At 38.3% G+C, this 27,400-nt stretch overlaps 2 protein-coding genes across 4 annotated transcripts in view; one reads left to right on the top strand and one right to left on the bottom strand.

Moving 5' to 3' along the window:
• Positions 1-2,868: 2,868 nt before the first annotated feature.
• Positions 2,869-14,410, top strand: proser2 (proline and serine rich 2). Of its 2 annotated transcripts, none has more exons than XM_088645308.1 (4): positions 2,869-3,546; positions 5,669-5,904; positions 9,396-9,657; positions 10,004-14,410. In XM_088645308.1, exons 2-4 carry the CDS (start codon positions 5,770-5,772, stop codon positions 11,014-11,016), a joined length of 1,410 nt encoding a protein of 469 aa, XP_088501434.1. In that variant the 5' UTR covers positions 2,869-3,546; positions 5,669-5,769; the 3' UTR covers positions 11,017-14,410. The 2 variants fall into 2 exon arrangements, with proteins under 2 accessions (XP_088501434.1, XP_088501435.1); XM_088645309.1 differs by lacking the exon at positions 2,869-3,546 and adding an exon at positions 5,418-5,438.
• A 2,207-nt stretch (positions 14,411-16,617) lies between these two features.
• The window catches only part of upf2 (UPF2 regulator of nonsense mediated mRNA decay), a 35,929-nt gene continuing 25,146 nt past the window's right edge, over positions 16,618-27,400 (bottom strand). For both annotated transcript variants that reach the window (XM_088645306.1, XM_088645307.1), the window contains 5 exons: positions 26,985-27,083; positions 26,704-26,874; positions 24,147-24,288; positions 21,879-21,999; positions 16,618-19,057 (listed from right to left, as the gene is read on the bottom strand). In XM_088645306.1, coding sequence (XP_088501432.1) covers positions 19,048-19,057; positions 21,879-21,999; positions 24,147-24,288; positions 26,704-26,874; positions 26,985-27,083 — 543 coding nt within the window. In that variant the 3' untranslated portion in view covers positions 16,618-19,047. The remainder of the gene's footprint in view (positions 19,058-21,878; positions 22,000-24,146; positions 24,289-26,703; positions 26,875-26,984; positions 27,084-27,400) is intronic.

Genomic DNA, 27,400 nt, shown 5'->3' with positions numbered 1-27,400 from the left:
GATGTACATTTAGGTAAAAAATGGTGCAGAATGTGAATAATTTCAGGACCGTTTTTGGAAACTTGTTTTCATTTTCAGTTTTAATGTGCATTAGTTATTTTCTCATGTTGGAGAAATGTGTGTGAATGGCCTCGTCGTTTTTCCAATCATTTGTTATTGTAATGTTCGAACTGCAGTGAACACCATTAATACATTGTTGAAAGCTGAACTGAAGTCTGATTTTGGTCACCTCTTGGTCTAGATGTGACAGCGGTGTTTAGGATGCTTGTTATTGAAACAAAGTAAAAGGTAGAACAAGATATGACCACAGGGTGGAGCTGTGGCTTAGGTCAGTGGAGATTTTGCAGTTTATATCAGATGAGAAAAATTAATATACAGTATTTGTAAATCGAAGTTAAGAGCATAAGAAATGTTACTGATGAAGAGATGCTTAATTCTTGACTAGCAATTTTGCTTATTAGTAGATAATTCATCTGAAAATTTCACCAAGCTGAGTACTGAAAGAAGCAAGTATCTGTTTCAACAACGTGGCTGGGTAGTGTGTTCCAGATTGTCACAGTCTTTTGTGTAAAAAAAGTACCTCCTGTTCCCAGTTTTAATTGCGCGATCATGTAGTTTCCATGTGTCCTCTGGTTCATGTTTCACAGTTGGTTCTGCCAAATTGTATTGGGCTGACATTGTCAGTGCCTTGGGATGGTTAATAAAGTCACATCTCATTGTAGTGTTCTCTGTTCAAGTCTAAAAAGGATCACTTCTTTTAGTCTGTTAATGTAGGGCATTTGTTTGAGCCCAGAAAGTTATCTGGTTGCTGTTTTCTGGACTGATTCCAGAATGAACTTTTTTGTAATTTGGTGACCAAAATGGTACATAATATTCATATTACAGTAAGAATCCAGGTTATTTGGGTTCTTACTAGTGCTTTGTGAAATGTATACTTGGCACTTGTGTGGATTAAATGTCACCTGCCAGTTGGGCAGGACTGTCCAGTCTTTGATTTTGTCTATAGGTCTTTCAGAATTCCTTTGCAGTTTTTACAGTGTTTGCTAGTCCTTCTATATGGTGTCATCTAGTCAACACAAGTATGCAGTTTTAATGATAATGATGTGAAAACAAAAGTTGTTTATCTTCCATTCTGTGTTTTAATGTGGAAGTTAATTTATCCAGTTGATCTGTTAAATTTAATTTGCTGTTAGGGTAAAAGGGATTTGTTTTTTTCAAATTAAATGTTGTCACATGATGTAGTTAAAAACATTTGTATAGAGATGCAACACCTGAAAGTGAGGGAAAATAATCTTTAGGATAGAAAATTTGTTTCATATCAAATTCAGTAGGATATGTTTATTCTTCCATTGTAGTTAATGGTGAGAGGAAACAAAAAAAATCAGTAGTGTCTAAAATAGTGTGACTGTGTACTATACAAAACATCAAAGCTCCATCTTATTTATCAGGTACGAGACTTAAATTTATTTCAATTACTGTACTAACACCTGACCTGCGCAACATTAGGCTTGCTTTTGTCAAAAAGGTAAATAGGGATGATGACCTGTTGAGTATTCTGCTACGTGTGTTTCGAAGTGAAAAGATTTTTCACAAATGTTTATTCTTGTTCTGAGTTGAGAGGATGAAAACGGGCCTCAGTGACGAGCTTCCGGCTGAGGTGATAACTTTGCTTTTAAATGTTTTGACATATTCAGTCCTCTTTCTAATGAATACACGTTTGTATCATGCGCTGATATGTCCATAAACATCCATAATTGTGTAATATAGTTTTTATCATTTGCTTTTTCCTACCCACACCTGAACTTTGTTTTCGTTTGTAATATCTCTTTGGTCCCAGTCAGAACCCGAGACTGGAAATCTGCTTCCAATTTTCAAGTCAGAACCCAGTTCCAGTTCTGCCAGCAACGTGTGTAGAAACCAGACCAAAGTTTTATGCGCTGCAGATTACGAAATCGTCAGTCTTATCCCCACAAACCTGTTGGCTGCACTGTTCCTTCCAGCTTTATTACTTTTAAACTAATTTGTACTTAACATTTAAAGAACAATGTGCGGTGGATAAAATGCATGTGTAAATAAAGGAAAAGTCCTACATGCCCACAACTTTATTTATACTATTTAAACTCATCACCGCGAGATAGCAACCGAGAAAACCCATAATACAACCGTCTAGTACATTAAGTACCGAGGTTGTTTTTTTTCGTATTCAGTCACTAAAACTACAACGAGATTTTATCTTTCTCATTAACCTCCTGTAGATATTTACTCTATCATTCATCTGTAGCTTCCTAGAGGAAACCTCGCATTCCTTTATCATGATGTTGTACAGACACACATATTTCTTCATATATCACATGTTCACGAAAAACCTGCTTCTTCTGGGTATAAGGATGTAAGGCAGAACTACGAAAAGATATGTCCGGTTCTAATCTCTGTATTACAGGATCAAAACTGGTTAGTACGGAAAATAACATCCTTATTACGCATACCCTTGACGTGACGTTTGGATATTGTTTCACGTACACTGCGCCTCTTTTTTGATTTTGCCTCTTTATACTGCATGTATCCTGCATTCTGAAATACTGTAATACGGATTAAAACATTATTTTAAAAGGCATTGAAAAGTATAATGTATTACTATTCAAAGCATTTCCCCGACACTTCTTCCAGATTGAATGTTACCACGAATATACAGTACATGTCTAATGTGGTTCTAAATATCAGAGATAGCAATAATTATATCTCTCCGACGCTGTAGTGTTCTTAAAAAGCTGTTTTGCCAGCTTCCTTCTGCCGTGTCAGATGGTAATCAAGAGCGAGTGTCACATGATCGGAATGCAGGTGCGACATAGTAACAAATCTTCTTCCAACATTCTTCTCAGGACTGAGGCAGGCTGAACAGGACTGGGGGCGTGCAGAGGCGCTTGTTCTGACCGGTCACCATAAATCAAGTCAGAACCTGTTCGACCACTGCTGAAGAAAAAATTAGCTCGGTCAGCGCTACAATACATACTGTACAAGACAGCGAGCTATACACCTGTTACGGCACTTTGTTTAAGTGATTTTTAAAGACATTTCTGCGAGCGTGGATAACTCTTAGCTACAAGACATTACGAAAAGGGGATTTGTTCCTGTAATGGTCAACAGAGTGCACTGCCCCTCAGACTAGCCATGTGCAGCTCTGGAGCTACCTCAGGAGGAGATACGGCGACGTGAGGATGCCCCCGGGCTGCAATGGTTGAGGCACCTGTGGCTTTAAGGATCAAGCGCTGCAATGTTTGGCTTTGCAAGAGGAAGAGCCAATGTAGTGCCGTGCGCTTGCGCCGTGGAGTAGAAATGAGAGGCTTTGGTTTCGCTGGAGTTAGTTACTGAAACAGTTTTGTACTGTAAAGGTGGGGCGATGGGTCTCCACACCACAACCCAGTAGGATGTTGATTTCAAGGAAACAGATTTGTAGTATCGGCAATAGCGAACGAGCTATTAAATTATTCTCCTAAAAAACTCCGACTGTCTTGAAGTGTGAACCACCCAGTTTCCACACAAGAAAAGGTGAGTTACCTATTTTGCTCAACGATATTCTTTAACTGTGCAGCACATTAAGAGCACATCATTGAGTTTTTAAAATATCCCAGTGTCATTGGTTTTTTGTTACAGTGTTAACACCACCTTAAAAACAGTATGAATTGCTTATAACCAATTTGGAATTCTTGGTATATGTTCATACCGTTATATAAAATACAGCTATCATATTTATTTATTCGTTTATGTTTGTAATGTAAATCTGTTTAAAGTTTAATTCCTGTTGAAAGTAAAATACGTCATACAAATGCGTTCACATATTTGAATGATCCTGTAGATAAAAATGTTTTTTTATTATTATAATTATTGTGTTTAGAGGTGGTTGACCTACATACCTTACTCTGTTGTTTTTTAGTTGTCAAACTAGTCTAGCAACTTTACGGGTCTTTTTCATGGTGATGTCAGAGCTTTTGCTTTACAGTCATCCCAACGCCCAATGTTCACAAACAGCATCTGTTTAAAAAAAAAACTCCTTAGAATCCACAATTAGAGTAACTATGTACAGCTAGTCCCATGACAAACCTTTTGGAGATGGGTGGCGTTTTGTGTTCCTCTGAGAGGTGGCTTGGCAGGTGGCTGTAAAAGAATAGTCTCCTTACGCAAACCCAGATCCCCGCGGGGAGAGCATATACAAGCTGTTTGAACTGTACCGTCTGCACTTCCCGGCTAAATTATCTTGAGTGTTTGTACTACATGTGGAAATACAGTCTAATTCCAACATCGCAGAACCCAGACGGGGCTTCTATCTGGTGCGCTCTGTTGTAAGCGTTGTCTGATGCGGATTCATTAACTATTTTACATCACCTCCTCAGTTTCAAGGTAAAGGGAAAAACTCTTAACCCTAGAGGTTTGTCCTAGCAACGACACCGTGAGGGAACCCGTATTAGCAACCGCAGAAATCATTAACTACTTAATTTACAAAATATTTATGGAAATACTCTGCCGAGTGAGACGTTTGTTGTGTAAACACAGTTCTTGAAGCGTTGGGAGCGAAATGACACATTTTGTTTTAAAAGTTAAAAGAATGTCAAACTCGAGAGCGTAGGTCGAGCTAGTAAAATTAGTCTGTTGCGATCCCACTCCTATAATGTACTGGGGGGAAAGCAGTTTCCTGCTTCAAATGATCGGTTTAAAGATGCAATTGTAGTGTCTTACATTTTCAATCAATCTACCACCCTGAAAGCATTGTATTCACAGTAATAACAAGCTTATGTATCTGTAATACTTGAACACTTCTTCCTGTTGGCTGAGGCACGGAAAGGAGGAGTAAAGTTTCTTCCTCCAGGTCAATTAGCCTAAAGCTTCCGAATGTGTCTTTTCACAGTATTTTCCCATTCATTTTGATTTTTCTTAAAAGGGGCCCGAAAAGCCCACAATCTTATTGCTTTTTGGTCTTCATCGTTTTTTTTTCAACAGGACGTATAAGGATATATACTGTATCTGTAGTAGTTCAGGTGGGGAGCTGCGTCAGCGTGCGTAGGCTGTAAAGGAACAAGTAATAGGTTTATTCCATGCTGAAAAAAAGAAGAAAGAAAACACGACGTTTCGGCCGTGGAGCCTTCTTCAGGTTGCCTGAAGAAGGTTCCACAGCCGAAACGAAATGTTGATTTGACGTCGTGTTTAATTTAACCGGGGATGGCCGGGAGTGGAGCAATTGCGCAATGTACTTCGTCTTACTTAAGGGCACAACCGCAGTTTCCACACCTGGCACACCTGGTATTGGCACCTGACCCTCCCAGAGTCCTAACTGCTTGCTCACTGCCACTGTTTATAAATAAAATTAATGACATCCTGAACCTCATTACCTCTAATGTGAGGTCAGAAACATTTGACATGCTGTTGATAACTGTCTCTGCTTGTGGGTAGGTAGCATAAAAATGATTTCGTTTTGGTTCTATGGTTTTCGCTTAACATAATATTTCCATAGCTGTTGAAAACAGGTTTCTGTCAGATTGTGCCTGCTGCTGTGCTGTGTGTACAGAGCAGGAGTTTATTCTGCGAGAAGCTTCCTGATTTAGTTCTTAGAAGAAGAAGAAGAAGGAGTATAAATAAAACAAGATTAAGTCATATGTGTGTATTGTTTCTGTTTCAGTGTGGGCTGTATGGGAAGACATACTGAGACAATGGGGCTGGTGTGAAGGGTTTGTATCCCACAAAGAAGATCAACCTGGGGAAATATCCCTTCTATGTGAAATGCCAAGGGGGCACAGTGATCCCAGCTCCTTAAGCATGGATTTGCATCTCTCGTCAGCGCCCAGGCTACATTACGGAATTAATGGGAACCTGAACAACATCCAACGACATTCATTGAGCCGTAACTCTCACCTTGTAAGTAAACGTGCGCTGCCTTCGAAACGATCGGCCATCCTTTTGGGCCACTGTGGCGAGGCCTATTTTCTATTTATATGATGTTTAGTTACGTTTTTTTTTGGTATTCCTTCTGAGTTGGGATAACCCATTGAATTTTGGCTCACAGCTGTGAACCCTGCAGCTGAACGCGGGGGAGAATGAGTCTTTGGGCCCGCCCACCTTCAAGTCAATCATTCTTTAACACGTGGCAGGCGCCACAGCCTATACTGGAGGGCTTAGCACCGATTGGAGGAGAAGCACGTCACTCATCGACAGCACCGCGCGGGAATCCTGGGAAGCCGCGGGGGGGCGTTGTGTCGCTAACCACACCCTACTGCAGCTCTCAGTCAGCTAGTGACCTGGGCCAGTCGCATACTGGACATGCAAACATGACACAAAACCGGAATGCTACTAGTTACAAGAAATACAATGCAGTCCACTATGGCTGATTGATTGACCAGTGTGAGAGGCAACAAGGAGGGGCAGACCCCGATGAAGTACAGGCTCAGCGACCACAACATGGCTGTAGAAACTGGGCGGCACAGGTAGACCTGACAGCCCAGAGGGGATGGGCTGTGCTCCCACTACTAGCAGGGAGAAGCAGAGACAGAGATGTACTTTGTGCCGTGCTTCCAGAAATACTCAGGAATTAGATCAGCATTGTTCCCAAAGATAATATTTCAGTTCCAAAATTCCAGCTACTGCCAGAATCAGAACAAATCTCAATCCCATTGGAGAAGGGGAGAGGGAAGTCGATAGAGCCACAGCCCAGTATGTGATCACCTGTCACAGCCTGTTGAACAGAGAGTGACCCTCACTAAAAATAATAATAATTAGATGTTGTTGTAAACGTTCTTCTAATTGATGTTGCTTTGGCAACACTATAATTCATTGGTCCTGCCAATAATGTGCTTTGAATTTGAATTTGACATGACTCAGGCTTGGACCACAAGAGTCACAGGACTCAAGTGAGCACATTTACCAAATTCATCATTTTAGATTTGTTATTCATGTTTCCTTTCCTAAAACTTCAAAAATGAATTATACATTGTATCATATTTTGTAAGCCTTTTTCCAAGACCACTTTTTATCCCCAACAGTTTAACTGATCTGGACACACAGTATTGTTTTGTTTTTTTATTTGCTGTCTTGTGTGATTTTGATGTTTGTAGGAATAGAAAAGGGAAACTAAATGATAATCAACGGACAGTTTTTAGTTGTTTCCTGACTAAATTAGTGTTGGGGAAAAAACACCTTTCTGCGCAGAACTGCAGCAGAAGAGTTCAATTTAAAGTGAACAATGAATTGCTAAAGAAAATACATTGAAGGAGGAGATGGTCAAATGATAATTGTCTTTAAAGAGAAAGAGCTCTTAAAAATGCCATTGGCTATTAAATTAATTATTTACTCATGATATCTTGTACAGGTATATCCTCGGTTGTGAGTCTTATTTACTGCTGTTAACCAGCCTAGGCAGCAAAGGGAAAACTTTATTTTTGCATTGCAAAATGAATCTGGCACACCCATGACTCTCAGTGCTTCATTGTTTATGTTCCAAAACTATTTTTTATGTCTCTGAACTTTCTATATCTTACTCATAAATTCCAGAACCTCGAAAAAGGCTTAACTTCATAACGACTTGGTATCACCTTGGAGTGACGCTCAAGTTTTAAACAGGTTTAACAACAGTTTTTACCATTGAGTGGTGCGTGTTCACATTAGAATCTGAGCAGTTTCAGTCGGGTGTGCCTGCTGAGTTTAGCACCATTTATTCACCAGCTACACCTAGACAGAGACATTGTATCTAGTCAAGTCGTCCCACATGGGTTGACTCTTGAAAGAACATTTGGTAAGTGTTTCTGTGTCTCTGGATATGTCTCTTTTAGATTTCCTTTAGGCATCAATTTGGGGTTATAACTAAAACATACTATTACCTTTTTTCATCTTCTCGTGAACTCTTTAATACTGTGTTTCCAATTGATTCCCTACATTCCGGTTAGTGCATATTTAGAAGTCCTGGGAAGGATTACACTACTAATTGCTGGTAAAAAAGGAAGTTGTGTATTAGTTAGTTTTCACTCTTTAGCAGATTTGTATGAGATTTTGTTTTGCATAAAAATGCTTAAGCCTGAACAAGATTAGCATAAAGAAAATAAGTGAATTACAATGCAAAGCAGGATAAAGGCAGCTCGTCTGTGCCTTTAATAACTTCATACAATACAACACCCAAAAAGGTAGAAACGGTATCAACTCGATGTCTTCTCCATCTGGCCTGTAATGCAGAATCTTGTGACAACAGAGGAATCAACAACAGTTTCTTAAAAACTTGGTCAATTTTAGACAAAGGGCAAGTTATTTGTAGTAACTGCATTTTGCTGTTTCAGTTCTGTGTACGTTGGTGCAGATGTTTACTGTGAATATGACTTGTAATCAAATACCTTCTGCTGTATTGGGTTGCAGCAGCATGAACGCAGCCTCTTTGTTGAAAAGAGAACAATGAACTGAGAGAGCCATTTGGTCCTGAGTGAATAACTTGCCTTGTTCAGAAAACACCTGGGCTTGTACAGTGGGAATGGTTCATGCTCGAAAGGTTTTAATGCTGGGTACCTATAAGTATTATATACAATATACTGTATGTGTATAACATATTGTATAGGACATTCTATGCATTATCTTATACATATAAGACATCCAGTGTTTTATTCCTTAAAAGCAACTTTTACAAATATAAAATGCTACTGTGCTCTTTTCCTGTGTCAGCTGCGTTTATTTTGTTCTCCTTATTCTAAAAATAGATCCTGTAAATGGTGTTTACTCACGGCTACAGACTGGGGCCTGTGGTTTCTAAGGCACGGATGACGGACAAGAAAGGCTAAAATGCTAATTATCATGTCGCACAAATACTTGACATTACTATTAAGCAAAGACAGGAATGGATTTCAAAAGCTGAATAATCTGAAAGATGAATTTTATTTGAAGTCCTCTCAGTTATTTACAACTGTGTACTTGCAAATGCATTCTTTAAATCAGAAAATATGTTGATATTACAAACCAGGAACACACCTTTATAATCAAGTGGTCTGTAAATTGTCGAGATTTATCTCTTGCAAATTAACTTGATTTTGTAAGGTAAAGAATTCCAGGTTCATAAAAACAGTTTTACTTTTAAGTATATGGTTAAATACAGACTTTACCATGGTGCTGGGGTATATTTGACATATTTATGAAACATTATATTAATATTTATTATCAGTTAATTTAATTTTTCCATCATGAACAATAAACAGTTCTGCATTGTATTAAAACACCATTACAGTGGTTCTCTTAAAGTTGGTTAAACCTGCTTATTAGTGCTTGGCAGTTTCTTTAGCAAAGTAATTTAAGGCTTTCTAGAATCGGGGGAAAAAAAGCCTGATCAGCAGCTCCTAACAGATTAACCTCTCCGACGTCTCCCCTGTGTCTCTCTGAAGGAGGATGATGCCCTGCAGCACCTGAGCCAGGAGGAGAAGGAGTGCATCCTGTTCTTCGAGGAGACCATCGACTCCCTGGACGAAGAGCCGGAGGACCCAGATCTCTCCTCGGGGAGCAGTACTCCAGTGGAAGACAGCCCTACTCCAGCTTCTGCTGAAGACAGGAGTCCAGTCCTCAAGGAGCCGGACATCATTGACTTGGTGCAGATGAACTCTCAGCCCCCAGTGCTCAGGGAGCCAGTGTACCAGCCACATGTCACAGGTACTGGAATCGCATTCACTCTTCTCATCACGTCCGCTCTAACCTGTAGCGATAACAATTATCCCCCCGTGAGGTTTATTATTAATTATGAGATTTATCCTTTAAATTGGGTGTCCTTTGTCCTTTACATCAGGGATTCGCCATCACACTTAATGTGTAGTTAGGCGTGAACACCAGATCTTGATGTTGGAGATCCCACTTAAAGAGCTTATATTTTTTTTGTATTATGACTTTGTCTTAATAGCCCCTGTATTCTTCTGGCTTTTAGAAAGCTTGTGGTGTCTCACAAACACTGCATCACTGTGCCATTGTGTCCTTTATGGTAAAGAGTAATTTTCTTTTTTAGATTTTAGGAGCATCTCCACGACCCCAGAATCACATTTCGAGATCAAACCGAAACGGGAGTTGACGAAAAGCTACTCCTCTGAGTTTGTTTTTCCTCCTCTGCCTCCTCCTGTGGCAGATCACGAAACCGATTCCTTTCATTATCCCGCCTACCATCCTGTCGGCTCCATTCCCACACCTGTCCTCATTGCCCAGAAGATCGCAGAGAGCCAGAGAGGGAGTGGGCCGTTATCCCCCACCCCCCTACACCCTGAGAGAAGAAGCCTGGAACCGGAGAAGAGCCCTCCCCCTTCTCCAGACTACCCAGGCAAACCGGGTCCCGCCACTGGGAGAAAACCCAGCAGGTACCCAGGCAACATCAACGTCACAAACAGCACCAAGGACTATAACCAAACCATTGCCAAAGCAGCTGTCAAAGTTCAAGAACGTAAAGCACAGGTTCTGGCCAACTTAACAGGCGGACCTCTCTCGCCAGACGAGTCATCAGAAGAGAGGCCAACAAGAAACTTTCCGGCACGGAGCTTTTCCTTCAGAGATCCAGCACCTGAGCAGTCAAGGCTGGAGGCTTTGTCTAAACTGGGCCTGACAAAAGAACATACCCCGGCAGGCCCCAGCGTCGGCAAACCCAAGGTTGCGTCGTCCTCTTCAGTTTCACCAGGCAAGGCGGAAGCTTTTTCTACTGACTGTCACAACGTCAGTAATCCCAAAGCAGCAGCTGTCCCATGTAGTTCAAGCCCCAAGCCAGTCGTCGCAAGCAGACCCGATCCCCGCAACTTGGACATCAAAGTTTCTCCAATTTCCCGCCACAGTGGTGCTCACAGTTTTCAGGTCACCAACACGGCAACCCTAGAACCAAGGGGACCCCTGTCTCCAGAGCTAAGGAGAGCTCGCTCTTCAACCAAGTCAGCATTCAGACCTCAGGGAATTACAGTGCAGTTCTCTGGCAGAGGAGCTACCGACGAGTCGCGCAGAGAAGCCCTGAGGAAACTTGGCCTTCTGAAGAACACATCTTGAAATGCTTAAAACATCTGAGTGTGAATAATACCTACTATTTTATAGATACGGTCTTGGGTAGATATGGTGCTACAGCCTGAATCTTTTATTTGAGAAACGTAGTAATCTGCAGATGAAACGGGCCTTATCGTGAATTCGACCTGTGACCAAAATTGGAGAAAATCAAGACCTGTACCTTGCGCAGAACAGAAGGAATATTTCACACAGCTTTTGCGAAAGGAAACATGGGATGAAAGAAGAACACACGGATTGACAGCTCCTAATAAACTTGGAAGATGGAAAGACATTTGTATAACTTGATAAGTTGTCTTTTTCAGAGCCAATCCTACATATTTTAATTATTGATTCCTCATATTTATTTGAATAGCAATATTTTATCATTGCTTCTTCATTTCTTTGTCTTCATTTTCACTGGTTTTTAAGTATCTACCAGCAGTGAAGAAACTATTTTTTTTGGTCTTAATAAACATAATTAGCAATGGGTATAAAGATGAAGCAGAGGGCTCGTCAGTGGATCATTCAAATTCTAAGAGCTTAGAATTTGATTTGAGCCCTATTTGAGAGACGTGCTTTCCTACTAGCCAGACTTTGGGCATTTGGATTATGCACAAAATGCGGTTAAAAGCCACAAAAACCCAGCCCACAACATATCCGTGATCCTAGCCTTCCTAGCATTGGCAAGGATCCAGCAAGTTTATTATGATGTTATCAAATGGAGCTGTGCAGTCATTTGTTTGACTCACAAGCACCCCTGGTATAATAATAATAATAATAATAATAATAATAATAATGGCAGCCTAACTGCACCAGTATGCTCACCATACACCAGCTATCAGTGGGGCGGAGAACAGAGTGGTGTAGCCAATTAATAGATTGGGATAGGGTGGGTTGAGTTGGTAACTGGCCTTTCTAAATTGGAGAGAACAATTAGGGGCAGTGGTCGGACTAGTCTAATTTTGTTTTCAGAAACTGTGACAAGCTGTGAAAGTGCTACCCACAGCCATTCCAACTAAACTTTCAAGACTGTGAGCAATCTGATTTCTTTTATATATGCAGATAAATGGTGGTGGAAGTTGGCTTAAGCTATAACCCATTTCCACCAAGAATAATCAGTGTGATATTTATTAATTTGGTTCTGTATACAATGGCCAGTAGCAGAGTTTTCTTAATCATGCCATCAGCTGTGGCCCATAGTTCAGATGCTCATCGGTCACAGGTGTTTAAAGTCCAATGGATAATTTTAACAGGATAATTTTAATATTGATTTCTATCCTTGTTTTCAGTTTCCTATCATGCACATATGCAATCTTCTTCGAATTATTTTCCGTAGTGTTTTCTACTCTTATTCCTGCTGACCTTGTCGGTCTTTGGCTGCATTGAATGGAAGTACTGTGTTCCATCTAGACGTACAGTACCACATCTCCTTTGTGTCTATTGCAGCACAGAACTCCTGTGTGTGGTGTGTGAGAGGGAGAACATGGTGTAGCTGCTGAATGTGTGAAGATGGTATCATACTGCATGTGTGATGGTGAAAGAACTGTGTGTATTTTTTTATTTTTTTTTCTAAAACAGACTCCGGCTTTGTAGTTAATCTACAGTAAATAATGAAGTATTTGGTAGTATGTGGTTATTTGTGCTGTAGTGTGTGTGTGTGTGTATAGTTCTCTTTAGACCAGGAGGTTTGCAGGAAATTTTCCCTCATTTACACACTGTCTTTCTCTCGTGAATCTTGGCTATTTAGAATCACACCCTGCTTAAAATGTAGTTTTTAGCATTTATATAGCATATGAATTATTGGTATATACAGGGGAGGTGAGGCATCTGAAAACCCGTTTACATTAACCTCAGAATTTGATGTTTTATTTGGTGTATTCTATAAAACATTTATATTGTCAGACTGTCTATAAATAAAGGAGAATACTGTTTTCTTATTAACACTCGATATAGTTTGTTATCTGTTACATTTCTAAGTGTGTGTTATTTTGTAAGATGTGGAGTAGCTGCAGTGTAATGATTAATCTCACCTGCCTAGAAATCATTGACTGGCTGTGACCTTGATGTGCAAACCTCAAAGACAAAAATATTCTGGCCCACCAAAAACACACAGTGCTTTTAAATAGTAGGAGATCCAAGGCTTGGTGAATATATTGCCATAAAAAAGGAGGTTACTGTGCTTCTTGTATGTTTTGGAATGTACTGAACAAGTATTAGATGTTCAGTCAGAGCAGATAAAGAAGATTCTCAAACACTGGAATCATACTGGTGTTCTTTATGTAGACAGGCGGATTGTTTCTATTGATAGTAAAAAAAAAAACACATAGCAACCCACAGCAATTTCCAGTAGTTCAGCTCATGGCCTATACATGTTAATAACTCTTATTTAAAAATATTCTGTGGTTTCTCTTTGATTCTGTTGTTTAATTGTGTTAGCAGTACCAGGGCGAATGTAATAAAAGCCAAGTCTGAAACAACTTTGTAAAAGCCTCAACCCCACCCATTGAATGTCTTAATGAGCAGGTAACCAAAACCGATTATGGGTGGAATGTATTTGAAGAGAGAAATTGTATCTGGTGAATCTATTCTGAGGGACCTAGGACCTTGAATACTTGCTACTGTATTTTCAATCTTGATGCTCAGTGAGAAGTTGTAGAAGGTTAATTGTGCTCCTGTTCCCTTCCAGGCAACACTGTAATCAAATGTACGAGTCCATGTTAAGAAACAGTATAGTTAATGTCACATTGAAGTCAATTGCCTAAATTTTACTGGTGAATCACTGGAATTCAAAAGAAAAAAACAAAACAGACAGCAAGTATAAGCGTCCTTTTTAGAGCTGAAAGTAAATTTAAGAAAAGTCCTGTTAGACAGGTAATAGAATGGATCAGAGTAAAATTTTCCAATTTTAAGGAATTGCATATGCTTCCCAATTCTACAAACATGAGAGTGGGTGGGACGGCTTAAATCCATCCAAACACAACTATGCTTTTACCAATGTGAAGGAGAAAGAACTGACTGAGTTCTGGACAAAGAGTACACTGTACAGTTCTGAGGTACAAACATCAAAGGGCAACTGCAAGCCAGTTGCTAAGAAAAAAGATTTTCAAGATTTGTTTTGAGACCATAAATTACAATACTGGCAAAAATGTGTTTGAGAAAAGACATTGAGGGTCTATTTAAAATGCATTTTTGTTCATCACATTTGTCATATGAAATGTGAATGTGTTCATTCTAATTTAGTTTTCATCCTCAAAGGAAAATGTTTTATTGGCTGTTTATTATTATTGTTTTATTTGAGAATGGATTCATTATTGGAACAGCTAATTTGGTCATGTGCTCATTTAATTATTTCCTTTGCCCTTTTTATGTGACAATAAAAATGTGTAAATTTCTCACCAAATGAACTCCGTAACTGCACTGAAATGGACTGTCTGGGTACCTGTTCAGTTCTGTTGGATTTTGGTTTCCTAATTAAGTTCAACCAAGGATTATAAAAGGGGCGCCTTTCCAAGGAGGTGATGTTTTTGCTTGGCAGTAGACAGTTTGGAATGAAATGCCTGACTGCATTCCTTGGCAGTCTCTAAAATCAACACTGCAGTAAAAAATGAGAAACAACACTTATTCTCTTCAGCAGTGAGGAGATAAAGACTGCAAAGTTCAACCTTTTTGGAACCATGTGGTAAAATGGTGCCTTGCCTACATTTTGTAATAAATCTTCTGTCCGTAACACAGAGAATAAAATGTATGTGTGACGTGACACTCCAACAACCCTTTTCTACTTTTTTTTTAAATGTTTTTTTACACAGACCAGCGGGACAGCTACAACACTGCAAGCACAACTTTCCCTCTACCCCCAAAAGGCTAAAACTCCTGTAAAAGACAGAAAAACCCACCATCACAAGTCTTAATATTGTGATTAAATATAAAACTGAAAAGTAAGAGGAATTAGAGAGGTAAAAGTAAAGGGAACCTCAGTATAAGTAATTTCTGCTAATAATATACAGGCCTCTATAACCTTATTATTCCTGTTAAATTATTTTTAAAAACTTCCTTTTTACTTTTGTTTAGACAATTTTGGGTTTTTGTGGCACTTTAATGATTTGTTTTGGCAAACCAGGAAAATCACGGTTTAAAATTTCAAATTTCTGGTGAAACAGGCATTAAGCTTCACAGAACATTTACAAACTTGTTAAATAGAGCAGATCGCAGACATCCCCATTTACCTATTACTAAATCAATACAACCACAATCATATCTGCTGACTCATGCTACCTTCAACAGTTGTGTCAGTCAGATCAGCTTCCATGGCTTTAATTTTTACAATATTTATATCACTATAGAAAACATTCACCTGAAAATATACACACACACTAGAACACAGGCAGTGCCACCCAGCTCCTCTATTTTAGAATATTCAAGAAACACCTAAAGATTTTAGATACACCCCAATTTTTAAGAATATTAGTACTGAATATCATTTCTTATCCCCTTGGTTGCACTAGCATTGTGTGGGAGGACAATCAGAAACAGTACCTTTGGGACAATGTAAGGAAGCAATAAAAAGGCAATGTTAGAACATATAGTCAGGTGTGACACCCGAAGAAGGCTCCACCGCTGAAACGTCGTTTCTGCTCATCTCTTTTACTTTTTTGGCTCTTTTACTTTTTTTTCAGCAGAGAAGGGTGCCCAGAAGTTCTAAAGGCACTGAGAAAATCAACTTTGTAGATGACATAAGAATCAAACATGAATGTGAAGCCAAAGGACAAAGTTGAAACTACAGGGAAGTGTATTTAAAATAGAACACAAAAGACTGTTGGCATACAGAACAAGCTATCCTACTTTGGCGTTGGAGCTGATAATGATATGCTGGCTTCATTCCAGAGATGGCTGAATGAAATCCTCAGTTCAATGGGCTACCAGCAGCCGCTCTTTTATAATTTTCATGTTCTTATGATTCTCAAAGTGATTTGTAATTTGTGTGCTTTAAGAGTTCTCCATTTTACAGTCAGTGAAAATTACATTGGCAATCCCACAACAGATAAATGTGCAGCTGTAAGGGACGTGTTTGATATTAAACAGTAATATTTATAGTTGGCATGCTGTGATAAGTTGATGGTAAAACATATTTTCAACCCTGCTCTTTTTGTTCAGTATTTACAGGACTCTTGCATTGTGCATTCTTGAACTTCACAAATATATAAAGCAAAATTACTACTATAAGGTATCTCAATATATAAAATGTGTTCATAATATTTTTGCAAGAATTAAACTTTTCAAAAAAATTAATTGTACATTAACTGTGTATCTGACAGCTGAAAAGAAACCTTACTAATTTACACTGAAATCACTTTATATTAAAATTTCTTTTGAGAGTGGCCCTTGATTTGATGGAGGAGCAGCACTATGTAAAGCATTTCTTATGTAATATGTTATCATTTATTATGTATCTTGCACTAAGTGTCCCAGCTGTGTGAAATGGTTACACAAGTGATGTAGTGCCTATATTTTCTTTGACACTGAATTTGACTGTTTTGCACATTTACCATCAGCCATTGCAGTCTATTTCTGAGCAAACTGCCAGTCAACCACAGGTACTCAACAAGCAAGAAAATACAAGATGTTTCTTTATTTGACCAAAAGGTAGCTTCATAGGTTTAAGAAAATTATGACAATACAAACAGTTAAGAACTTTTACCTTCATTTAGAGTGCCTACAAAATGGAAAGACTTTTGAATTAACTAGAACAAGACTTTCTTCAACATTCCTAAAACCATTATGAAAGCTACACTTTTATTTTAAAATTTCCCAATATCATAGGCAGGAAAAGGAGATATTACCTTAACACAAATGCAATATTTCAAATGAGATATTCTGGTTCTCTGGGGACTTGTATTCACTTAGAGAAGCTTGTCTTGCTTTTTAAAGAAATGGTTATGATCTCCAGTAAAAATATATTAATTCTGAATACAACAGACTGAAGGAAGGTGATGATTGAAAAGGTCAAGTTATAAAACAGACTTTACAGAAATAACGTTTGATGTGAAAAAGGAACTTGCCTTTTTGAATTTTTTTAAATTACTATGCAATACTGACACATTTACTCACAAAATACTCCATTTAAGTCATCACATTTAGGCATCACGCACAAGTGGACAGACAGGAAAAGGTTGGGCAACCTCACAAATATTTTTATGAATGCCTCTTCTCCCATTCATCTGCTAACTAAATGCATCTTTTCATGCGGGTAGGAGCAAGTAACGCCAGCTTCCAGTCACATGGTGTATTGCATTTTAGATGGTTTTTAGTCTGCAAACAACATACAGTAACTAAAAACTCTTAAGTATGTAAACAGGTTTTAAATAAAAAATGATATCCCATATCCATTAACATTTAAGTGTCTTCTTCCTTTCCAGGAATGTGAAGAAAGGTTTAGATATTAAATACCGACTACTCCCCAAAAATGAATGATTCTTTACACACATGCCAATTCAATGCACTGTGCATAACACTTATTTTGCAATTTTCTTTAATAAATGTCATTTTAACAGAAAAGTTCTGTTTAACTTCTACTTAAAATTTGCTGGAGCAAAGGGAGCATTTAAAAATTCAATTTAATTTTTTTATACCCTGTGTATATTAGCATTAGACGAGTCTTTTTCTCTGGAACTCCTTACAGTGCATTCAAGAACAAGGGTGGCAGGAAGAAAGGAAATGGACTCTTTTGGGTCTATAATTATATGTAGCAAAGCAGACACACCCAGGAAAGAAAAATATACCTCTTCAAGAAACAGATGGGATTATACTCGACACAGAACTAAATCCAAGTGATTGAACTACAAGAAATTCTTATTTTGAAAAAACAGAAAACAAAATTACTCAAAAATAATAAATAATTCTGAAATATGCTGACAATACTATTTAGTTAAAAGCACATTTTATTATGTATTAAGAAGACAAAAAGAGTTCATATCGTTGTTTACTGCAGTATCAACAAGATGTGTCTTTACAGCTGGTGAAAATGGTCATGCAGTTCTTGAATAAGACAGTTAAGCAGACTGTAAAACAAGAAAAAAACTGAGATTTTAGAGGTTTGAAGACGTATCATTTACAGAATTTGCAATTCTTTATTTTAAATGGACTATAGCACAGCAAATCATATCCATACTAATCAACTAATGCAATGGCAAACATTTCACAACTTGAAAAAAAAAACAGTAGAACTTTCAGTAATAAAAAAAATGAAAAAATAATTTCTTTTCAGTTCTCCTGACAAAAGGCTGGTCAGTAAAAGCTCTCCACATTGACCATGCAAATTTTAAGCTCTCTTTCATAAAACAGCCATCACACTATTGCACTGCTCATTTGAAGCACAAGTCCAGTGGCAGATACGAGAAGCTATTTGCAAATTCATCAAGGATTTTTGTTCCACGTTTGCAATCTGAAGCTTTAGCCGTGTTAATTTCTTTTCACATTTTTTTGTCTTTTCCTAAGCAAAACCCTATCCCCAAACACACCATTTTGCGTTCTTGTCCATGTGTTCAACAAATTAATTCAGTCCGTCAGGTGCTGATTACCTCTCTACCATGTCCTGTGCCCCACGTGCTTCATCTTTTTTTTTTAAGGAACATCAAGCTCAAGATTGTGATTTAAAAATATTTAGGAAAAAACAACAGACCAGAGTTAAGTCTAAATATTTTTTTTTGACTCCAGGAGTTACCCCTCTTGAAACTGTGTCTCTTTAATCTCCTTTGCAGCCACTCAGGTACGATGTGGCCATCTCCCAAATGCGCTCAACCGCGTGGTGAAGACTACCACCCAATAGTGCTGTTGCTTTGGGCGCATCAAAACATTTTGGATGCCACTTTATTCTGCTGGTGTTCTGGCATGCATGTCTGCCCACGTTTTCCGTTTGGGACAAGAGTTTGCCCTGTGCTGATCTCGATGTCTCTGCTCTTCCTGTTCAAGTGACTGAGGACTCCTTTACCCACAGTATTGGAGACGGGGTGGGCAAATCGAACCGCCTTTCCCCTGCCTTTATCAACGTCTCCTGAAAACAAAGTGAGAGTAATTGGGAAAATGAAAGTTTCATTTAGAGTAAGATAGGAACATTTTCTTTCTACACTTACATTTGAAAAGGTTAAAGCAAAGAATAGGACCTCTACCAGGAAAATTAAATAATTTCACAGTAACATAGTTGACTTTATAAATATAAATAAAACTGTATTGTGTATAAATAAAGCACTGCCATAGAATTTACAGGCTTTCTTATTCCTGAGTCACTTTGTTTCTTCAGAACTACACAAAACCAAGAAAATGTGCTTCAGTCCTTGCATGGTTACAATAAGAATCTTTCCCTCTGGGATTGTGAGAAACTAAGTTTCTCACCGTTAATTCTAAGCCACATGACTCAGCAGAAATGTGAAAATAAGTAGCAAAATAATTAGGGCAAATCAAATCAACTTAAATATCCTCCATGGAAAGTTATAAAGAAGGCCAAGAGCATTAGAGAGTGTTTCTCACCCTCTCCATTGTGAATTTACCCTCCTCTGTGTTCCCAAGTGTAAAAGTAACAGACTAAATAAATATTTTTTGCCCACTGCAATATCAAATTCAACAAGCTTTCTTGTCATGACCAATGAATTAGTGTTGCCAAGCACATACAATTAACAATATTTACAGTACAAAGATATTTTTGGACAGTTACATGCATCACATAAAAGATTAATGAGAGACAGGCTCACTGTTCCTCAGGCTGTAACAAGAGTTCACATACTGGACTATCAGCTCTTTTGAGTTTCCTCCCCCCACCTCTAGTAGGATTGGAAATTGTTCTGATTCTGGCAGGTGTAGGAATTCTGGGATAGAATTTGCTCATTAGGGAAGAACGTTTGCCTAGAGTACTTCTCACGGTGCAGCAGAAAGTGCATTTATGTCTCTGCTACGCCCTGCTGGCAATGGGAACACAGCCTTTACTCTCTGGGCAGCCAGGTCTGGCTGTGTCACCCAGCTTCTATGGCCAGGCTATGGTCTCTCAGCATATACATTGTCAACGTCTGTTTCTCTTTGTTGTCTCTTATGCTGGTCAAATACACATACACTAACAACAAAAACTTCAATGGTACAGGACCATAAAAATACACACTAGCTGGCTGTGTCCCAGTGAGGAGGTGTGGTGTGACTTGTGCTGTGATTTGGTTGATGTTGATTTGTGTTGTTTTAGCTATGCTATCCTGAGGTTGGTTGGTGTTAGTGAACTTCAGGACCAGCTGGCTGAATGGGGTCTTCTCTGGGCTCAGTTCTTGGCTCAGCAGAGGCTTGCAGTGGTAGGAAGTCTGGTCACTTTTTCAGCTGTGACCAATATTTTATTGGTCTTTTGTATATTCTTTAGCAATGGGTATTAGGCTTAGTTGGCTCAGCATGAATTGTTAGGTAGTTTTCTCTGCACAAATGTTTTTATAGAACTTTGTGCAGTGCTTCAATGAGATGTCCCATTTTTTGTAATCTTGGTCTGTGATTGGAGCCCACACTTCACTGCCATATAGAGCAATTGGTTGGATTACACTTTCAAATAATTTGTAGCCAGATGTTTATGGGGGGCTGTTTAATGTTCTAGCCTCCTTTTAATGACATAGAAAGCCCTTCATGGCCTCTCCTTCAGCACTGTCACTGCCAGATCAAAACTCCCAGATAAACTGATCGTCAGTGCTTTCTAAAACTGATTGTCAATCTAAGGTAAACATAGCTGGTTGTGTGTTTGTGTTCCAATGCAGTGTTGTTCAGTGTGAAGTAGTATCTATTTCACCGAGATCTGGCACTCTTCTGGAAAAACATGAGTCTGATCTCGTCCAGATTGACTGTCAGTACCCAGGTCTGACAGTACTGCTCCAGCTGTACTTTCAAACTTTCAAACTAAGCATCTTCTGTAACACCATTTTACCTCCTTCTCTGTTGGTAATATTTGTCTGTCCTTGTTGTGCTAGACTACTGTAAAACAGATTTCACCCAGGGGATAATAAAGCTTGAGCTAAATTGTATTATTTTCCATAACTTTCTGTATTTTTATAAACTGTACAAAACAGTTCAGGAAGCCCACCTGTGATAGTTTCAAACACTAAAAACACACCATGCATCTTATTGAAGGCCAAAGACCAAAACTGCTCCCCAAATAACATGTAACAGTTATAGGCCCTTGCTGACACAAAGAAGAAAAAGCTAAGAATGACTAAAAAGGATTTTTTGTTAATATTTTACATTTATACCTGATAAAATGTATTTTATCACTTACCTTAAGCATTTTACCATCTGGGATTGCGAGAAACTTAGTTTCTCAGTTAATTCTCAAACATATGACTCGGTAAAAATGATTAGAAAAAATCTGTTACCTAATTAGAGAAAAAGTTTTTTTAAAACTCTTGGAATTGCCAATTAATCTCAGAAAAATTATGAGACCTTTTGAACACAGACCACTTAAAGAACAACTGTGTTGTAGGATGTTTACATTTTTCCTTCAATCTTTTCTCATAAACATTTGTTAACAATTCAAACATACATACTGTCCTCAAAACATTTACACTTAATATATAGTTTGATCTGTAACGCTTAAATTAGGAAAAAAAAACCCAACATAACTTTTTCAAAAACAACACACAACCCAATAAAACAGCATGGATAAAAAAAAGTACACAGAAAAATTTATTTTATATAAGCTGCTCCTGACTGCTTCTAATCACTCTGACTGAAAGTTTTACAAGTGATGGATTAAAAATATTTTCCCACATCTGTAATTACTATTAATCCTTTCATAGTCCAGACAAAAGAGTATTAGTAACTTATACAACAGTATTTTGTGATAAAGGCACGTTTCTTACCTCCCTCCTGTCTTAAAGATGAGATCAGCATTGGGTGCTCCTTTAGGGTGCTGGTAGCGTGGCCGTCTTTCTCGGTTCGTGTTGGCAGGGGCTGGGCGCTGAGCCAGGGACTGCAGCATCTCTGCACAACAATCAAACACACAGCTCAGTGACCTAAGACTTCATCTTTATATCTAACAGCTATTTCATTTTAAGTGATGGAAGGCTCAGAATGGCTTACACAAAATAAATGCCACTGTTTCAAGCATACACTGAAATGTTGTTTTGGCTGGAACATGTTCATGTTTTAATTCAGGTTTAAATAAAAAAGTACACTTTTTTGTGTGTGCTCTGTAGTCTCTCAGCCCATGGAAAACGAGAAAATGAAAAAGAGTCTATATCAATGAATTCTGAAGAAACGTTTAACTGTTTTACATGGCACACGTCTAAGACATCTCAATCTCCAGACAGCATGCTGTCTCAGGAATTGAGTTTGTAAGGCAACTTAGCTATACAACACATCTGAATCTAATTATTCAAGATGTGCAATTGGAGACCCCAGAATAAAACACACAAGCAACTATGATTAAGCATGTTTCAATCTCTTTTGACACAGCAATATAGGCAATGTTTTCATAAAGTTCCATTTGTATGTAGGGGCATACTAGAGTGGAAGGTAGCGCTGCTGTTTGACAGCTCTTGGGGTTTGGGTTAAAGGTCTGACAAAGGCTTCTGCTGTGTGGCACACGGTCTTTGGTGGGGGGGGGGGGGTGCTCATCAGGTATTTGTTTCTAACTTCACATAGTCATACAGACAAGGTTAACTGCCATGTCTAAATTATCCATATTCTCATGTTTGAGTGTGTGCGCATACATGTGTGCCCTGCAAGAGACTGCCATTTTGTGCAGTGTGTGGTTTTGTTTCAGGGCCTATACTTCTGGGATTGGCTCTGGGCTGCTAAGAACCTTATCAGTATATACCAGCTATTACTTATCAGAAATAAGTGCTGATAATGGATAAATTAATGTAAGAGTAATAAGAAAACAGAGCAAAAACAATAGGCAGCTTAGGAGAGTCCTGTATGATGAAATTATTTTAGTGGAATTCACCTTAAACTATCAGAAGAGAAACCAGAGGTGTGTGAATTTCACCCTAATGGTTAGACTAGGGTCTGATTACAAGGGCTTACAAGAAGACTAAACAACAAAAGGAAACTAAAAGGATAGAAATTCTTAAAACTAATATTCATCAACACCAAAGTTGAATGTATGTATTTTTGCCTGCTAAGGAGCAAAAAATAACATTTTAAATGCTCTTTGGTTCTTGTTCTGACCCAGAATCGGTCCAGTCTAATAAAGACACCAGTGCCCAAACTCATTATATTACATTCATCAGATACTTAACAGCTATTAGAAAAGAAAAGTGTACGGCTTCAAGTACAGCTCCCTTCCAAACTGAAGCCAGCTATTTATTTTACCACCATAAGCCAAATTTGTAAATGGTCACAATTTTTATAAGAAGCTCTGTTTCTAGTACTGGCAAATTAGCTAAAGAATTTTTAACATTCTCAAAACAGTTTTGTATTGTCACTGTGTGTAACTAACTTTTCCCAACCGGATATTGATTACATCTATTAGAAACACTGTGTATTGGCCAATTGCAATCAGCTTGTCTTTTTTAAGATGACTGGTAGTGTGACGTCTGCTGCCATGCCCACCACCCTAATTCCACTTAACCATAGGACTCAGCCTGCAATATTTAGACTCCTCTCTCGTGTCTCTCAGCTGCCAAGTGATGTCTGGCCCCACCAGGTACTTATGCCTCCTGTCAGCTCTGGTTCAGCTGGTCAACCCAGTTCCTCTGCAGTGCACTTCAACCCCATTGAGTCTAGCAAACAAACTACCACCGGTCCAAAACCTGTGACACCCTCAGTACAGACTAAGCTCAAGCATCCCTAGCTTCGGAGTCCCACAGGCTTGTGAGCCAGCCCAATCTGTTATTAATGAGAACTCCCCTTGGGAGGTCTCACTCACCTACTGAAACCTTTTTCCTCTTAGCTGGACTTATTTACCTCATAAACAGCCCAGAGGAGTGGCTAATTCCACACTGAGCCTATCCCTCAATAGCAATGTCAAAGTGCTAATTACCCATTCAGACTAGCTGTGCCTCATTCTGCAGCCTTTTTTTATTAACAGGTGGCTATCGTAGCTCAAGGCCACAGAACTGAGCCTACATTCTGAGCCAAGGTGGTGGCTCTCTCACTACCTCACAAGGGGTAAGGAGCTTTACCCTGATAGTCCTCCTGCTCTTGGCGCTCGTTGATGTCCAGGGTCAGCTTCTTCATACGCATCCTCTCCTCTTGCTCTGCCTGCTGCTGGTTGAAGTGGTTGGCAGCAAGATGTGATGAAAGCGGGACATTAAGGATCTTGAACTGTAAATGAAAAAAAATACTCGATGAAAGAGCTTGGCTATTTCTAGAATAAACCGATTTGAAGAGAGGAGATGAGAGAACTCTATTTGATAAAATCAAATTATTCCACACAAATGTTCAAAAAATAATTTGTAGCATTACCAGTGGCAAAATATATTTTTTTCACTGTCACAGACCATTATAGAGTCTATGGCTCTAGAAGAGAGGAGTTGTTCTACAGCAAAAAAGAGGTTAAAATGAATCTAATTGCTGTTTTGACAACAGAAGCCTCTTTGCTTTAAATGCTGCATGAACACTTTGCATGTTACTCAAAATGAGAAACCATAAAAGATCTATAGCTTTGTTTTAGCTCTTGGACAAAATAAAGCTTGGAAAACATTTTCAGCCCTAGCTCAATGAAATCAGTTCCTAGAATCGCTAGTTTTCACGTCGGGAACACCCACTCCCCTTTTAACACTATGAAAAACACCTTTCAAAACAAGGAATGGTTTCAGCCTCTAAACCACAAATTCCACTGGAATATTTTTGCAATCCAATATGCTGTGGCAGAAATCAAGATGTCTGTGCTGAAAGTCAACATTTTTACAAGTTGCATTCACAGACCTTATACTGTCTAAAAACATTAAGGAATATAAAGAACAGTCTTGTTAAAACTTAATTTGTATCAAGCAAAACTACCCCAAAAAGTGCCAGTGATTCCATTTTAATCTTACTTTTAATTACACCTGCATTATTTACAAAATTAGTTATGCCCTAATGATTTTAAGCCACATAGAAACATCTAAGTTTCAAATTCTGCCTTTAATTAACCTAACCTTTTTGGTTTTACACTTATGTACGTTTAGTAAAACACTGACAAAGACATTTTGTAAAAGCACAGCCTTCTCAGAGTAGTTTCAATCACAAGTGACAGATGAAAACAAACTACATGTACAAAACCTTCAGAACACAACATAATACTGCCAGCTCAATGGATGTTCTTAGCTCAAGAGAACAGCAAAAACTGAGCCAGTTTAAAGATAAGTATCAAACATGGGAGTGTGCAGGAAATACCTCTGCCTTCCTTCTTGAGTTCAAAAAGTAATCCATTAAAGCTTTAACACAACACCACCATGCACGCCTAACACTAGTGAACTAGTTGGGGTGTACTAACTTTACTAACAAACAAATGCAAGTGAAGTTATTGGTGATTGCGAAGCTCTTCTTAACACATCTTTGACAGTGTATAATTAGAGAAATCAAACCTATTCATACTCCCAATTAAAAAGCAGAACTGTAAAACATAGAGGATTTATAGGTTTTTCATTTTATGTATCGATAATTAACAATGTTCACAAAGAAAAAACAATTTTAATGTTTTGGATTTGGATAAATTAACATTAAGATCAATTAAAAACAATAATGTACATCAGAATGCAAATCACATGTAAGATAATGAAACAAGAGTAATCTTTTGAAAATGACACTTGTTCTAGTGAGATTCCTAAATAGATATCTCTAGCGAAAATGCTAGTCCTACAGAACAAATCTTACTAAAATGGAAAACTATCAGCTTAATCAAAATGTAAATTATTGAAAAAAATGCTGGAAGTATGGGAGAAGTTTACATTGTTCTTATGGGGTTCTTATTGTTCTTAAGGGTAAAAGTCCCTCTCTCGACTTTTTTTCTGCAATGCTCAAGTTGCAGATTTCAGTAATAAAGTTGGACCTATTACTTTGCAGGGGTTCATTCCTGAAAAAACTCCACAATACACCAATAAACACTATGTCAAAAATTGGGTCCAGTTCTCCAACCTAGGCAAAGACATTGTTTTTAGTACCTACATTACACATTGCTTACACAATTAAAAAGTGTTAAGTATATTTTTATGTGGAGGAAATTTTATTAAATTATAAATTTTCATAATTATAAATATTACTGTTAGAGTTTCTTTATTAAGAAGACCTGGAAAGAAACATATACTAAGCACAATATTACCTGGGGCAGTGTTTATAATTCATATAACTTTGAAGGTCAAGAGACACTTATTTTGGCTTCTATCCTTCTTGTTCTATGAGTTTCATGGTTGACTAATGAAGATTTTTCAGTTATTTTTACAATGTGGAGGCTGAACCACATTTCTAAGTTTTCAAACCAGCTTCTGCTGGCTCCAGCTTCTCTGCACAACCATGTTGTCACAGACACAAAACACTGTGGGTTACAGCAAATGGTAATAGCCCACAGTGCATTTTGTCTGTGTAAATAGGCAAATACGTATATTCATGAACACTAAAGACACAACTTGATTCCCCCCTCCCCTCCAAATTAGATCAACAGTGTCTGTAACTCCAGAGATGCTAAAGACGTATTTATACCCTAAGGTAAAGCCAACAGGAAGTTCCTTGTAATTCAGGGAATATGTAGGGACTGCGTACCTGCTGCTTGTTCCCCTTCCTGGTTAACATGACAAACTGCATTGTATCAACCATCTCGGTATCTCCTTCCCCACCTACTACTGGAGGAGGGCCCTTCTTCAGCTGGCTCTTCAGCTGCAGGGGAATAGCTACATCCAGCTGATGCACTTTGACTGATTCTCCACTCCGCTGCTAAGTAAACCAAAGACAAAGAAAGGCTCAAGAGGGAACATCTTATCTAAAATGGAAACATTTAACATTTTAAATTAGAAACTTAAAGTGAAGTCAGCAGTGTAAAGTACCTGAAGATTCTCCAGCATCATTTTATCCAGAGCCTGAATAAATTCCTCATCCTCTGCACAGGCAACATGTTTAAGACCTCCACCCATTATAGTCACCTCCTAAAGGATTAGATGATAATACGTGCAAAAAAATCAGTGTTTACAAAACATATTTTGTGATGGCTTTTCATGAAAAATATGTAAGAAAACGTTTCACAAAGCTCAAAGTGACAAGGTATAATCAGGTATTGTCACATCACAATAGTTTAATTTTAGCACCAGGTGGGTAGTAAGCTTGTTTTGCTCATAGTCTCAGAAACCTGGGCTTGTATGACAAGTTCAATAAATCTAGAAGATTTTCCTGACAGAACCAATGACAAGAACTGTGTTTTGATTTCAATCCAGTTTTAAAAATGACAAAAAAAAAAACCATTGCA

This window comes from Lepisosteus platostomus, chromosome 9 (assembly GCF_059453375.1).
Source record: "Lepisosteus platostomus isolate fLepPlt1 chromosome 9, fLepPlt1.hap1, whole genome shotgun sequence".
Taxonomy (NCBI): Eukaryota; Metazoa; Chordata; class Actinopteri; order Semionotiformes; family Lepisosteidae; genus Lepisosteus; species Lepisosteus platostomus.
The sequence above is the reverse complement of the archived record's forward strand: the minus strand, read 5'-3'. Positions and strand labels throughout refer to the sequence as shown.

What these genes read in the sequence shown, in the direction of transcription:
- proser2 (XM_088645308.1), top strand. Translation starts at nt 5,770, where the DNA reads ATGCCAAGGGGGCACAGTGATCCCAGCTCCTTAAGCATGGATTTGCAT. An exon ending in TGAGCCGTAACTCTCACCTT is followed by an intron (nt 5,905 to 9,395) that starts GTAAGTAAACGT and finishes GTCTCTCTGAAG; the next exon opens with GAGGATGATGCCCTGCAGCA. An exon ending in GTACCAGCCACATGTCACAG is followed by an intron (nt 9,658 to 10,003) that starts GTACTGGAATCG and finishes TTTCTTTTTTAG; the next exon opens with ATTTTAGGAGCATCTCCACG.